The sequence below is a fragment of the Phalacrocorax aristotelis genome, chromosome 3, assembly GCF_949628215.1.
Source record: "Phalacrocorax aristotelis chromosome 3, bGulAri2.1, whole genome shotgun sequence".
Taxonomy (NCBI): Eukaryota; Metazoa; Chordata; class Aves; order Suliformes; family Phalacrocoracidae; genus Phalacrocorax; species Phalacrocorax aristotelis.
In genome coordinates this window covers 101,280,991-101,296,666 of record NC_134278.1, presented here as the reverse complement: position 1 = coordinate 101,296,666, position 15,676 = coordinate 101,280,991, and the positions used below count along the sequence as shown (strand labels likewise).

At 40.4% G+C, this 15,676-nt stretch overlaps 1 protein-coding gene across 2 annotated transcripts; it reads left to right on the top strand.

Moving 5' to 3' along the window:
• Positions 1 to 1,411: 1,411 nt before the first annotated feature.
• Positions 1,412 to 15,372, top strand: FBXO28 (F-box protein 28). Of its 2 annotated transcripts, XM_075088778.1 has the most exons (6): positions 1,412 to 1,648; positions 7,496 to 7,605; positions 8,567 to 8,705; positions 11,244 to 11,439; positions 12,619 to 12,726; positions 13,223 to 13,975. In XM_075088778.1, exons 1-6 carry the CDS (start codon positions 1,436 to 1,438, stop codon positions 13,615 to 13,617), a joined length of 1,161 nt encoding a protein of 386 aa, XP_074944879.1. In that variant the 5' UTR covers positions 1,412 to 1,435; the 3' UTR covers positions 13,618 to 13,975. The 2 variants fall into 2 exon arrangements, with proteins under 2 accessions (XP_074944879.1, XP_074944880.1); XM_075088779.1 differs by lacking the exon at positions 12,619 to 12,726 and having other exon boundaries at positions 13,223 to 15,372.
• Positions 15,373 to 15,676: the final 304 nt, after the last annotated feature.

Here is a 15,676-nt window from a genome sequence, read left to right as displayed (position 1 = left end):
GTTTTGCTGCCTCAATAATGCCTGATTCCAGGCAGCTGTAGCTTTTGCCAGCTGACTCTGTTGGCTCAAAGGCCAACAGCAGACCTGCACACCTACTGCTCACTCTGCCTGCTGGGGGTTCCCCTGCACGTCCTGACCAAGGGGGATAGGCCCACAGGTTGGACACAAAAGGGGGGTGCTCACCCACCTGTACATAGGATAGAAAGGCCTGGATGACGTTTGCGGGAAGAATGTAGTTGCTCCTCACTTGCAAGTTACAGGGGTATTTTTCCATTCTCTAGCTGCCCCATTGTAATTCAGCTGTATTTTCCTGGGGGGCCACTGTGCCTGTGCAGGCAGCGCTCTTCCTGCAGTGCAGAGGGAGCACTGCCATACTCCTGAGCAACCGCGATGAAGTTTTTGGAGGTCATTCTCACACAGTTACCTCAGCAGGGGGCATGGAGAGGGATGTTCTGATATCTCCTCTCTGATGTTTGGCCACAGGATGTGAGGGGACGTGTAAAGCTGCATCAGGAGAAGTTCAAGCTGGGTGTTAGGGAAAAGCTCCTCACAGAGGGTCGTCTGGCACGGGAATGGGCTTCCCAAGGATGGGGTCATGGCCCCAAGCCAGCTGGCATTCAAGAAGCATTTGGAGGTATCTATCTATGTGGTTTAACTTTTAGGTTGCCCTGTGTGGAGTGAGGAGCTGGCTTGGATGATTCTCACAGGTCCCTTCAAGCTCAAGGTAGCCTACATCTCAGCTTCTGTAGCCTACTCAACCATCTTACTCCTGCATCTCTACTTCCACAAGAGTGAGAAGAAAAAAGCCCTGTAGCTTTGCAACGACCCACATGAGACCAATGTGCAAAAACCCAGTTGCACGGGGCCAGGCTGCTGGTGTAGGGAGCTCAGGGTGCCATTTCCAACCGCAGCCAGTAGCGGTTGCTTACATACCACGAGGCACGCGGTGGTATTTCCCCATGTACCCCGACACCCTTATCAAAGCTTGCTTGTGTTTTTACCCTCCACCCCGTTTGTCAACTGCGAGTCTCATTGCTTTCATTACACCCACTAGGAAAGATTTCTTTCCAGTCGCTTGTTTTAAACCTGCCCCTGGTGGGTGGGATGCCCAGCACTTGGTGGGAATTTTGATGAGCCTCCACCACACCTCGGGGCCTTCCCTCAGTCGGCAGAAGGGCCTCCCAGGGCGCAGACCCGTGCGGCCGGCCCTGCAGACGCCTGGGTGCCTGAGGGCGCAGCGCGGAGGGTCCCTGCCACGGGCAACTCAGGGCGCTGGGCCGCCGTGGCACAAGCCCCAGCCGCCTCCTCCCCCGCGCTCTGCCGCTCTCAAGCGGCCGGGCGGAGCGGGGCGCCCCTTCCCCTACGAACGGGGGCGGAAGTGTCGTCATAGGAAGGCTCACTCCCCTCCCTCACTGGAGGAAGGACGGGCTGCAAGATGGCGGCGCCGGAGGAGCGGCTCCTGTCGGACGGGGAAGGCGGCGCCCTGGGCTCGGCGCGGCTCTCCCCGCCCCCGGTCTCGGAGCCTCCCGAGGCTCTGGCGCCCTTGGAGCCGCCGCCTCAGAGCAACACGCTCATGGGGCTGCCCATCGTGGCAATCGAGAGCATCCTCAGTTTCCTGTCCTACGACGAGACGAGTCAGCTCCGCCTGGTAGGGGCCGGGGAGGGGGGGGAGGTGGCGGGGCGGGCCAGAGGGGAGCTCTGCTGCGGCCGGGACCCGGGCCCGCCGCCGGCAGAAGCCCGCCTCACTGGCCGGGCGCCGCCGGCCCTGGGGCGGGAGCGGCGCCGGGAGGAGGTGGGGGGATTCGGCGGCCCCCGCCGGGCTGCCGCTGCTGCTCTCGGCGGGGAAGGGGCGGGATGGGGTGTGGTGGGGCTTCCTCCATTCTCCCCAGCCGTCCCCGAGCCTGGGGTACCGGCATGTAGGTGTGCGCCTCCATACGCGCGTTCCTAAAGGTCTCTTATCGTCCCTTACTTCTTTCTTTCCGTTTGTCCTCTGTGAGAAATTGCTGGGCTGCTGGAGGCTTATTTCTTCTAGTGACTGCCTTTCTTGGGGCACTAGTCTATTGTGTCTCACGAGTGTGTTAATTTTTACTTATAGAGCTTAAGCCCACAAATGTAGGAGATGGCGAGCCTGCTGCTCCAAGGACCCTACCCTATCTAGAAATAAACGGGGGATGAAAAAGAAGATGTAGAAAAGCCCTTGTCTGCCTGAAAGGCTGCCTGCTCCTTCCAGTCATAGTAGTAGATCTAATAAAAGATATTACCTCTACCTCTGAACCTTACAATGCCAAAAAAGAAGCACACCTGTCAGTGAGGAGATCAGTGTATATCAATCTTTAACTGTCTGCATAAGGAGCCTGATGTAAACTATGACATAATATGATAAACTGCTATCTTACTGAATTTCTTATGAGGTTGTAAATGGAATAATAGTGAAGGAATTAATGCATAGCTTACGTAACCACCAGTGAACTTGCATGTACTGTTTCTATTTTAAGAACTCTATTAGCCTAAACTGGATAATATTGCAATCATATTTCAGCAGAAGACTAGACTGCATATGTCCTGGATCAGCAACCTGAAGTGTTGCATCCTGACTGTAACTTTAAATTGAAAGCTCTTCAGACAGAAAATCTTTTCTAATTTATACTGTACCAAGTACCCCAGTACCTAAATGTTTCTAGCATGCTGTCAGTCTACTAAAGACTTTTGCTGCTTCTGTGAGAGTAGGTAGTGGATCTGTGAAAAAGATGTAGTACTGCCCTACTGGATTGCAGCCTCTGCTTTTGTATGCTTATAGTTCAAATGAAGGGAAGAGAAGTACATATAGTGTTTGGGTACATTTAGTGTTGTATGGTCTGTATTGCAATGCTGGATGCAGCCCTTTGCTGCAGCTTCCCCACCTGCGGGAGCTATCAGTAGTCAATAGAAGGTTTTTTCTTTCTGTAGGGCTAAGTTAACGTTTGTAAACAATGCTTTGCCTGCAACGAAGTTGAGAATAGGAAAGATGGTGGTGTAAGGACTAAACCAGCTGTTTAACTCTCAGTGCTACTTAAGAAATAAAATGTAACACTTCTGTGTTCTCTTATGTAGCACGTGTAAATTAATTTCTCCAGAAGACTGCCCCTTTCAGAAGTTTCGGAAATATGCAAAAACAGACTGGATAAATGTCAACTTTGACACACATGGAACAAATCTAGACGTAAAATGAAAGAAACTATTAAGCTGGTCTTTCCATGTTTTTAATTTCCAAGTCAGCGACAGCCAAGAAACTTCATCTCCATTAAATTCCTTACTCTTCCCTTAAGCATATGAGAAGGCATTATGAGAATTCTTCTGAGAAGAAAGTACACTTGTCTCTATTAACCAGCAGTAATGTAAAGAACCAAAGCCCTTCTGGCTTGACCTAGTCAGAAGTGTAGCTCATAAGCATGATCAGCTAGGTCTTTTGGGTGGCCATTTAGAACTAAAGGTGTTCTTCTGGCAGTTCACAGAGAGGAAGAGGCTGGATATTTTACATAACTCTAGATGCTGTTGACAGAGAATTAAGTTAGCCTTTAAAAATAACAATGCTTAGGCATAAATTCATAATGAAATTTCATCACTTTGAGATTTTTAAAGGCTACAAATAGCCTTGGGAGACATTTGTACGTTCCTCCTCAAAGATCTGTCTTGCACAAACAGTACATTTTTCTTCTGTATGATAACTGACTTGAGCTGCTTATCAAGATGAATGGGTGTATCTTATAATGAGGAGTATTCTGCTAAAGATATGTTGCAGGAGCACATTAATTGAATGACAGGGATTAAATTGCTTAGGTCTCATGCATAGTAAAAATGTGCCCAAAAGCAGCCTCATTAACATCTTTAGAACATGGCATTCCATGGGATAAAGCACCTTGAGGAAGGTAGGAAGATATGATCCAGGACATCAATGAACCTAAACAAAGTCTGGTCATACATGTGTAGGCCTAAAATACAGATTCCCTAAACTGATCGCTTTGATGCATTCTTGGGATCCCAACATTGAAAGAAATGGATGTCTTAATCTCTTTCTTTCTGGATCATCTTAGCAAACTGATCAAAAAAAAATTCTTTGAGTGCTGGATCTAGAGTGTGCACGAGACAACAGACTAACAAGTTGGCTGGGTGGGAAGACATAGAACATTAGCAAATTTTCAGATTCAAATAGAGATAGGAACCTGTATTGTTTATGCAGAGCACAATGAGGAGCATAATCTAAGGTTTAAGAGCCATAAGTCTCTTTCTGTCACCAAAGGATGAGGTAAAGAACGTTTCCTGCTTATGATGATTGCCATCAGGCAAGGCAAGACCATGGGCCCCTCATTGTGCAAAGGAGCACTTGGTTTCCTGAGCATAATGCTTTCTGCTATTCCTGGTGTTACTGCATTTAAAAGTATAAATGAAGCACCTACTGGTTAGGCAGTGAAGTAGATCTAAAGTAACAGAGACTAAACAATAGGTATTCGGAATGCAATTGTGTCTGAAATTATGCCTCAGTGCAAATCTCAAACTCCTGTTACGATAAAGCAAATGAGAGGAAAAGCTGCAGCATTTTGCTTTCAGCACTTTTGAGTATTTACTTCATCTGCTTCCTCTGATATGTCATCATAAGAGAAAACCCGAAAGATCATTGTGTCTGAAGCTGTAATGTTCTGGACCAGCTGTAGCCTGGTATGCATGCTGATATGGAGGCTGGCGTATCTTCTGGCTTTTGAAGGCTTCTCTTACTGTGATTTTTTTTTTTTAATGACTTACAGCAGCTCTGGAATTTTTACCTGAATGGGATAATAATGAAATTCTTTTCACTCACATGTCTGACCTTGGAAATAGACTTCCATTCAGGCTATTACTACAGCAAGCATGATTAAAAACAATCAATCTGTAACCTCCTTCCCTGAACAGTCTGAGGAGAAGGTTATCTTGGATTCGGACACACGTCAGAAGTGTCTTAGATTCTGCAGCGAACTTGTGCTTGTTTTCACCACAGCACAAATAAGGACTGATAGCCTTTGGGCAGCATGTCTTCAATCTTCCCACAGTTTCAGTAAATCTATATTTTCAAGAATTTCTGTTTTAAAGCTTCTTGAAGTCATCAATGTTTTGTCACTTAAACTTCACCCTAGAAAGGCATTATGAAACATGTAGTCTCTGTAGCCTCTGAGAAAAATAGCATGTATTGAATCTAAATACTTTGGGGTATTTTTATCTCTGATATTGGTGATCTGTTAGTGAAGCTTGGAAGAAACAAGACGTGCTTGAGGAAAGGGGAGCTGGTAGTAGTCCTCTAGCAGATTGTGTCAGTTTAGTTTGTTTGCAAATGAAGTGGAAAAGTAGTTCTTTCACAGAAGCTGTTATTGCATATAAGTTGGCATGCTAAGAAGCAACCACCTTTTCATTCTGCTTTTCACATGGACTCTGAATAACTTTCTAACACTGAAATTTGAACACAGTGTCTGGTTGGACTTGACATTTGAGGAAACTTGGGCTCTTTCAGCTTTATGGATGGAACAAGGAGATATTCACAAAAATTTGCAAATACAAATATGAGCAAATTTAACATTTTACTTATGGTCCCTTGAATAGCTAGTATTGAACTGTCTTGGACTAATAAGACCACTTAAAAGTGTAATAATGCTAGTTTGCATATGACGGCTGACTACGCAGTCTAAAAGAGGTATGTTGTTCGTATAAGTTCAGGTACCTTATGGTTTAAGTGGTGACACCAGGAGCCCGCTGAGAATTAAGAGGCGATCGGTAAAATAAGCTGCAAAAACTTTTGTTCTCTCGTGGTACCTTTTATCTGTTCAGTGTTTGGGTTCTAGACGCATTATTGGCACAATTATGGGTAATGTCCAGAAACTGGAGCAAGTAATTCTTCATGCTGTGCAGCATAAGCAAATGAGTAAGATTAAAAAAAATAATTCAGTGTTTAAGAAATCTAGCGTTACCCATTGCGATCCACTCTTGGATGTGGGAGGGCTCGAGCACACTGAAAGATCCTTGCTGCCACCAGAGGTCAGTGTGCACATGGTTAAAATCCCTCTTTCTGTGCTTCTGAATTTCTAGCTAATGTATCTAGGATTGTTTTTCTCTTTTGCTGAATAATCGCATAGCTAACAAAGCCCTTGTGCAGGTACTAGTTCCTGGTTCAGGGGTTTGGCAGCATTAGAACTACAAGTAAGCTATTAAGTCTTATACTAAAAAATGGTATCAGATCCAGGTGTCCCTTATGCAGCTAGTATCGTAGAAGAAATGTGACAATTTCCTCCTTCCTGTAGTTGAAGGGCCCACATTATGGTTTTTTATATACTAGAAATGTAGTTGGTTCTACTTCTTTGACTGTTAATGAGGAAGATCTAATACAAAGTAGCACAGACAGATCAACAGCAATTACTTAATGGTGTGTTAATACAGATTTGTTTGAAAATGGTCAGTTCTTACTCACAGGACTTAAATTAGCTGTGACTAGAGGAAGACTCCCAGAAAGTAGAACTTCTTTAAGTAGTACCTTTCATATAAACAGAAAATAATTGCAGGCTTTTCTGGGAGAAGTGAGAGTTGTCTCCCTCAAGGTATAAATTTACATGGACTTCAGAGTTATGAAATGAGTAGTGTATGGAGGGAAGGAGTGTTTATTTTTTTAAAAAAAAGAGCAAAGCTAATCCATTGGAAAGTGGGTTCACAGTGGGAGTTGTGCAGTTTAGTAAAAAAACCAGTTTCAAAGGACAGTTGATTCGTTAAGCTCTTGCATTTTCAGAATGAATTGCAACTGCTTTGAACTTTTGTATGAGTTGGCTTTGTCTTGTAACTGGTTACTTTGTGAAGGCTTAAATTTAGCAGTTTATTATGTCTTCTGCAGCTATTAATGTCCTTTCTCCCTAAATCTGTGGAAAAAATTGAGGCTGTCGGTATCCAACATTACAAATAAAGGAATCTGTTAAACAGAAGAAAATACTTTTTTTAATAAGAAAAGGAATCTTGCTTCATGTGCACTGTATTGCATAAGTTCTTAAAATTAATTTTGGCTGTCTTCAGAAACACAAGGCGTAAGTGCTGAAGGAAAACCATAATGATTTCTTGTTTTTTGAAGGTTCTTTTGAGACTACAAAATATTAACTTGACCTACCAGAATCACTCTGGAGGCCAAGTTAAAAGCCAGGCACAGGCATTTGCAACTTCCATTAAAATCAGAGGGAATTGTATCTGCTTATACATAGGTGGAATTCAGCCTACTGTCTCTTGTTAGGCAGTATCAGGAGATTGATATGTGAACTGCGTGGAACATAGCTGCTCCTTTTCGGAGTATAATGATCATTGTTAGGGATGGTGATGCCTCAAGCTCAATTGCAGTTTCTGCTTCTTGAAACGGAGCAAAAACTGATAAGAGAATCTTATCCATACTTGCTGGGTAGTGGAAGATAAGTGACTTGTGACCTTAATTGAGCCTTAAGTTTTTCTTTTTACTTAAATACAGGTTTGTAAGCGAATGGACTTGGTTTGCCAGCGAATGTTAAATCAGGGATTTCTGAAAGTGGAAAGATACCACAACTTGTGTCAAAAGCAAGTTAAAGCTCAGCTTCCAAGGTATGTACCAGTTAAAACTGTAGCTAAACTTCTTTTAAGCAGAATATTGAAAAGGATTTTCTTGCTAGCTAATTCGACTTGTATATCTTAAAACAAATGTGATTAAAATTTTCAGTTTCACTTTTTTTTCCCCAAAAGCACCTCGAACCTAAGATCTAATTACAAAATAATGGTGTGGATGAATGTAAGTTGTATACTAGGAACTGGAATATTGGAAAGTGTCTCTGGTATTTGAAACAGAGAAGAGTGGGTCCTGTATTACTCAAGTCTTCTGGCAAATCAAGCAAGGACTCTTAGGAATGAGTAAATGCCATTCCTTTTCAAGACTGACTGCCTTCACTGATACTTTTTTTTTTACAACAGTCATAAATAAATTAAGACTTTTTCCAATGTCCAGGATTAAACAGGAAAGGGAGGGTGTTTGACATGTGAGCATTACTGGGAGCTAGTTTCTCACTAAAGCAATGTCTTTTCTCCTGTTTCAGTAAGTGCAGCTTTCCCAGTCAGAGTGAAGAAACTAAATGCTACTTACTGTAGAGATCCTATGTCAAAAGAGCGTATGTCTCTAAACTTTGTAGCAAGCACTAAAAATATATTAAATTTATGTCAGTTGCATTGAAGTACTAACTGTAGGAATATGGGGGAATAAAAATAGTCACACTGACTCAGTGTTTATTGCTAGTTAGTACTGAAAGCTTGATTTTAAATAGTCCTAAATTACATGTAGAATGTGTGGATCAGATAAGATGTAGTAATTATTTGGAGAACAAATTTTGTCTGAGAGTGTGGTATGCTATTACTAGCTGGTTCTCAGGCTGACTTTTTCCATGAAGACAGAACTAATGCTGGCGGTTACATTTTCAAACCTCAGAGGGTTTTAAGGGTGAACTTAACTTGAATGATTGTTACAGTTTCATTTTGTTGACTCATTGTTGTTGTCACTTAATGGTCTGTCTTCTAGAAGAGAGTCAGAAAGGAGAAACCATTCATTAGCTCGTCATGCAGACATCCTTGCTGCTGTAGAAACGAGACTCTCTCTGTTAAATATGACTTTCATGAAGTATGTGGATTCCAATCTCTGTTGCTTCATACCTGGAAAGGTAAAACGTCGACTATATTATGTGAATGTATATCTGTGTTTAAAAAATAGGATTGTGTAACTTAAGCTGGGAAAAATTTATAGAATGTGTGTGTATATGTATACACGCACTGAAACTGTTTCAGATGCTTGCAAACAAACGTACAAACCAATACTCTGATATGACAGGCAGTCTGAAATGAATGAACCAGACTGTATCTAAATACTAATTATTTTAAACTTGATTTTCATTTTCCCTTGAGAATCTCTCTTGATTCTGACACTTGACTTGTGGCATAATCATCCTACATAACCTTTTAGAAGAAACACATATGTAGGGTTTAATTCTCAATTTTAATTGTACAAAACAGCTGGAGGCCAGGTCATCAGAAGATGTAGTAATTTAGACTACGATAACACTAAGCACTCAGTCAATCGGGAGGATTTTAGGCACCTTTCTTAAGGGTTTGAGTACTTCAGATTAATTGAATTAAGATATTTAGTATGTGGAAACACTGTTCAGCATTACGGTGGATGGGGAATTTTTGTACAGTGGGTGGCATTAATTTTAAATGTAGATGAAGCATGTTAAATAGTAATACTACTGAACAATTCTGGTGTTTCAGAATACTGCCCCAACATAAAAAAAATTACGCAAGCGTGATCTACATTGGAGATACCACTGTTTTATAAGCAGTGAAGCAGAAGTGCCTGTACAGGGGAATTGACAAAATCATGATCTGAGGAAGACTGATACAGCTCAGGATTGAAACAAGATCTGTGAACATTAGGCTAATTCATTGATCTTTCCATGTGAGGTTTGGATATGTTGGTATTAATTTTTCATGGACATTAACTGAATTAAACTGGGATGAATGAAAAAGCTGTTGAATTCAGGTGCAGCGTGGCAGGCATTTTTACATTCAGTACAGTAGGATAGGCTGTTGGCATGAAATGTATTTTTGCCTTGAAGAGGTAACTTGATTTCTGTATGCTCTTGTTTACTTGATATTTAATTAATTTTAAATTAAGCATAAAAATATTGAACTATAATGATTTATTTGACTTTATATTATATTTTATATATACCATGTATTTTAAAAAATGTAATATAAAGTCAAATAAACTTAAGTCCTTGATACTCACATAGTAAATGGAATACTTAAGAATTGCTGTAGTTTTTTGAAGAGTAGACACAAAGGCAATACTCAGTCTAGACCTGGGGTGTGCAGGAGCTGGGCAAATGAGCTTGCCAGCCATTTCCCTTGTGGTCACTGAGTCATAAGGACCATGTTTGTATTCTGATATTAGAGCTAAAAAGTTTTTTTCTGAATTATTTACTTAGTGTATGAGCTTGCTAGTGCCACTCCTCTCTCAGCACAGTTGCCAGTTCACCAGAAAATCCTATTTTGGTCAGGCAGATTCAAGGCTTAAGTGCTCACTTACAGTCTGTGGTTTCCCCCCCACGTGCCCTGATCCTCTCAGGAAATTTAATTTAAATGTAGCTGGCACAGGACTGTCAGGAAGTGAATTTGTGTTAGAATATGCGAATCCTGATTTGATGTTCAGCATACTGTGTGAGGGTTCCTGGTCATAGCAGAGCACTGCTGCAAGATTTTATATTGAGGATGGCAGGCAAATGCTTTGCTAACAGGATATAATGTGGGTAAAATTAGACAAGTCTTTTGTAAGCTTGTTGCATGATGAGACCCTTTAGTCTTATCTACCTTTTGCAACTTTTTAGCTAAGCTTCCTTTATTAAAACACAAGACGCAACTGTATTGTCTTACCTATGATTTTAAGTCCTTAAGATTTGTGTTCTTCAGGAGACTGTTCAACCATTCTTAATTCTGTGCAAAATACCTGTGTCAGTAGTTTCGGTAATAAGAGACCAGCACTCCTATCTTGACCTGCCTCAGACTGTAATTCGTAGATTAGTGAGACAGCCTTTCATCTCTCTCTCTGTCTCTCCTAACCAAAAGGCTTGTTTGTCAGACCTGTTAAGAGGGTGCTTGTGTTCTGTCAGTAGCGGATTGATGTTTTATAAATTAATATAGTTTGGACTTAATCTGAATTTGTAATATCTTGTGTGTATGCAGGTGGACTCAGGTAAATATTTACAGCTCTTGAGACTGACATAACAATAATTCCTGCTGTTCTGTTCATGTGTTTCATATGCCTTGTAACTGGCTGGGGGAGTGACTGCTCTGCAGTGTAGCTTAAGAGTATTATGCTTCAGGTTCTCCAAAAAGAAATTATTATGCTCCACTATTGATTATATAACTTAGAAGCCAAGTATGGATGTAGTAAAACAAATTTCACGCAGTGAGCATTATTTCATGAGCTTGAAGTGAGTAGTTGTGATAGATCAAGTGAATAGGTTCTCTGATGTATATCACAAGCAGCACTTTATCTTGGAAAGGTGATCTAGAACTAAAGCAGCACACAGAGGTATGCAACAGTTATGTAGTAAAAGCCCCTGAATTTGCCAGCATTTCTAGAATGATCTGAAATAATCTTGCCTTTATCAGAAAATCCTAATTCTTCTTAAATGTTTTAGGTAATAGATGAAATTTATCGTGTGCTAAGGTATGTAAACTCTACAAGAGCTCCTCAGAGAGCTCATGAAGTTCTTCAAGAACTAAGGGACATTTCCTCCATGGCTATGGAATATTTTGATGAGAAGATTGTTCCAATACTGAAAAGAAAGATGCCTGGGTCAGATGTATCGGGACGTCTGATAGGAACTGCCCCAGGTATTAATTCCAACGTATAGTTAAGTTTTATTTAGTTTTTCTGTAAAAATTCACAGCACTGTGTCTTTTTAAAGCTCCCTTCCTTAAATGTGAGCTTTATTACATAAATATTGATGATACTTGTTTCTTAAGAATGCTAACTGAAATTCATTTGCTTTGAAATTTAAGGAGCCTTTGTACTACCAAAAGAACAGTCACTTGAATGTATGGTAGAATTATGCATAGTGTGTATTCATTAAACAAACACTTTTGTGCCACCAATGAATGAGATTCTATCACTGCACTTGGTTGACATTTGGCACATGAGATGACAGCTTGATGCCTTTTAATTTTAGGATGATCGGCAAATGAATTGGCCTAAGCTGTTATAGTACAGAGTTAGAACATACTTGTATGTGGGGTTTTTTTTTCCGATTTCCTGGGGCACTAATGTGTACACTAACAAGCAAAATACTTATGGGTAATAGTGACAAGGTGATTAAAATAACAGTCTATAAATAAACAATTACACTGGTCCATTGTATACTCTGTGAACCAAAGTTTAAGGTACTTACCTCATATAATGGCCAAAAGCAAAAGGTTAATAGAACTGTAGTGTTTTCCCTGTGCTGAACATCTTCACACTTCTTAGGAACTGTGAAATTAACTCTGGAAGGATAACTTAATAAAAATTTTTTTTTAAATTACATCTTAAGCAAAAATGATAGGCCTAACTGTAGGAGCTGCATGGTGTTTCTGGCATGTCCTGTCCATCCTTTAGCCGTAAGTGTGTATGCCACCTCTTAATTATATCCTGTTAATGAAAGTGTCTCAGTTGAGGAAGTATTGCCCAAAACCATAGTTGATGTCAAATGGCTTTTCAAGGCCAAGGCTTTATGTGGCATAAAAACGCGTATCTTGTGTTGAGGGAGGAGCATAACCTATCTAATGGCAACCCTTCAGTGTCACATAACTGTAGCTATGCTGGTGTCTTAAGGGGGGGAGAAAAAACCAGGAGGAGGAGGATGATGACTGTTCTAGGCTGTTCCAGACTGTTCTGTCATTGTAACATTTAAAAGCTGCGCCTTATTTGTACAGCATTGCTAGAAGAGTAAAATGATAGGAAAAGTGATAGATATCTTTTATGATAGAAAAAGTGAAAGAAATTATACAGTAGCTGTTAGTCTCCTTGATTTGCAGGAACTTTATTAAAATCAACATTCCCAAGCTCAAATTCCAGTATGGTTTTAGTACTTAGGAAGAGTGATTCTAAAGAAGCATGGAAAATAAATTCCTTTCTTCTAAAAAGTAAGTTAAACTGAAATATCTTGTTAAGTCCCAAACCACAAAAATTTAGAACTTTAGCTGTCTACAACTAAGACAGCAGGATTGTACTGCTCTATTGAAATATATTTAATACAATTAGTTTCTAATAAGTAATTTATAGACCTGTTGTGGGTTTTTGACTTAACGTCTGTGACACTAAGTCTAGATGACAACATAATATCTACGTAATTTTTGATACAGCAAAAGGAGGGGGGCTTATATACAGAAAATTAACAAGGAGCTGTTTTCTAGACAACTGAAAATCTAAGTATTTTAAATTAAACTAGTTGTGCTCTGAGATACCATATGCTCTTACTAGACACTTAATGACTGTAAATCTGCTTACATGTTCACATAACTTGCAACCAGTATTCAGATTCATGTTTGGGGAGTAGGGATAAGCAAAATATGAAAACTGGGACACAATTTCTACCTTTGTCTTAAAGTTGTAGAGGACTAATCATAGTTTCCTCTGAAGTTCCAGGGCCTTCTGCAGCACTGACAACAATGCAGCTGTTCTCCAAGCAGAACCCTTCAAGACAGGAAGTCACCAAACTCCAGCAACAAGTAAAAGCAAATGGCACGGGCTTGACAGCGCTAAAGCGGGAAATCTCAGAGCTTCGCATCAAAGTGCAAGAGCAACAGAAACAACTCCAAGATCAAGATCAGAAACTGCTAGAGCAAACCCAAATCATAGGTGAACAGAACGCCCGATTGGCTGAGCTTGAACGCAAGCTGCGAGAGGTGATGGAGAGCACCGTAGGAAATTCTTCAGGTTCTGGCTCAAATGAACAATCTCCTAGAAAACGGAGGAAGACGGTTGAATCCACAGACTGTCCTAGGAAATCTAAACGCCTTCGAAACAGAAAATAACTTGGGAGTAAATGACACCTTCAGGAGGATACACTGCTTTAGTAGCCCAAGCAGGTCTGCTTGTTTGGATACTGTGACTAGCTTCATGGTGTCACTTAGGCTGCTGGCTCTTCAAAACACCACTTAGACTTGAACAGTGATTTTTTTTCATTGAGACTTTTCCCCTGCTTTCTGTATGGGTGGGCCTAATGCACAGATCTTTAAGATTTGCAATAGATACCTACTAACCAGACCTGCTCTGTTATGTTTTGAAGGGTTAATCTTTTTTTCTGTGCAGATGTGTTTAAAGTAAACTTATTTGTGTTTATGCATATGTTCACATAAAATCTTAAATAAATTCAGTCTTAACTGAAAAAAAGTTAAGCGTAAAAAGAGATGTCCTGTTCACTTGAAGGAAAGATCAACTTTTAAAATCTTGTTTTGGAGACCTTGACCTTTTTTGTTACAAGTGACCTTGTCTGGAATGTCTGAAAAGTAGTTAATACTTTTTGGGGTTCTCTGTAATGAGTAGAACTGACTTCTTAAGCTACAGTATTGGCTATATATTTTTGTAAACTTACAAGGAAGGGCCTTCTATCCAGTCTTCACATGCACACACCCTGGTTCTAGGTCTTGGGAGCCATATTCTCCATTTGCATGGATAGATGCATGTACAGCTTAGTCAGCCTGCTCAAAGCACTTGCCTGAAATTGTTCTTAATACTCTCTGAGAGAGAGTACAGAGACCTATAAAGCAATTTCTTTGTTCCTCAGCCATAACTTAGCATCTGCTTTCAGCACAACTGCTTTCTTACAAAGCTAGTTGCAGGAGCATTTGAACCTAGGCTATCTGCAACTTTCGCTGCCTGTAAATTGCAGGTATTGTTAGCCAAAGCTGGAGAACCGAGAAGCTGCCTGTGCATCGCTTGATTCACAGGCCAACGTCTAATAAGTATCAGACAAACTGTCCCTACAACAAGCAAGCTCAGGGGACACTGAATGAAATGCTGTATTATGGAAAAAATTCAATTGTTTTGTGTGTATGTGTTGGGGGTGGGGTGGGTGGGTTGGAGATTTCTCTGTAACATTGATGACAATATTCTAAGCTTTCCTTATCCGAAAAGGCAAATCACTTCAGACAAAGCTTTAATTTCTTTTGCACTTCTGTTTTGAGCTTGTAACTGGAAAAGCATGTCTTGCACTGTTCAGTCTCTCTGGTCACTTTAACAACCTCAGAGTTGTGTACAGTGAATTTTTTTTTCCCCACCCTATCTGTATATTTTTGGAACCTTATACAAATTCCATCGTCCCTGGTTTTCTGTTAATGTACTAAACTATGTAGCTTTATCATTTGACTTACATTTTCTTTTTTTAATCAGCTGCTGCTCTGGGTTTAGGTGGTACGGAATTCAACTTGGTATGGCACTGAAAATGCAAATGCTGTGTTTGGAGCGGTTCAAAATCTTGATGTTATTACCATGGATTGAAGTGCAAGTTACTCTTAATGTTTTTGTATGGCTGTCAGCATAACATAGTGGTTGTATTTAAATCACCAAACAAATCAGAAATTGTCTGGTCAAATGTCATGTAATTGTGGGAAAACTGTCAGTAGTAGCTGACACTTCAGCTACAATTTTTACTTCTAAAACGTATTCGCTCGTATGAGAAGTAGTGTTGCAAATGCCTAATTTTTGGCAGACATTTAATTTTCAAATAAACTTGTTGGCTAGTTTGAGTCTTTTTAAAAAAAATAAAAGTTATCAGGGGTAAAGGTTAAGCTTAAAGGAGCATTTGCTATTACTGGTCTTCCATGGCTCAGAATTTTTTTACTGTTAATCTCTTTAAGACAGATAGCTGCTGCTCAGTTTAAAAATAATGGCATATACTTCACCTTTTTAAAAAATAATAATTTTGGATCAAAGGTCAGCACGATAGCCAGAATTACTGTGTATCATTTGATACAAATTCGTGTAATGGTTATTCATGATGATGAATTCATGTAATGGTCTAATTACTAGGTATTTGTGGTTAAATACTTATAAACAAGTATAAACCTCAACTAAATTTACTGAAAAGGTTTA

What these genes read in the sequence shown, in the direction of transcription:
- FBXO28 (XM_075088778.1), top strand. Translation starts at nt 1,436, where the DNA reads ATGGCGGCGCCGGAGGAGCGGCTCCTGTCGGACGGGGAAGGCGGCGCC. An exon ending in GTTAAAGCTCAGCTTCCAAG is followed by an intron (nt 7,606 to 8,566) that starts GTATGTACCAGT and finishes TCTGTCTTCTAG; the next exon opens with AAGAGAGTCAGAAAGGAGAA. An exon ending in TCTGATAGGAACTGCCCCAG is followed by an intron (nt 11,440 to 12,618) that starts GTATTAATTCCA and finishes CTTGATTTGCAG; the next exon opens with GAACTTTATTAAAATCAACA.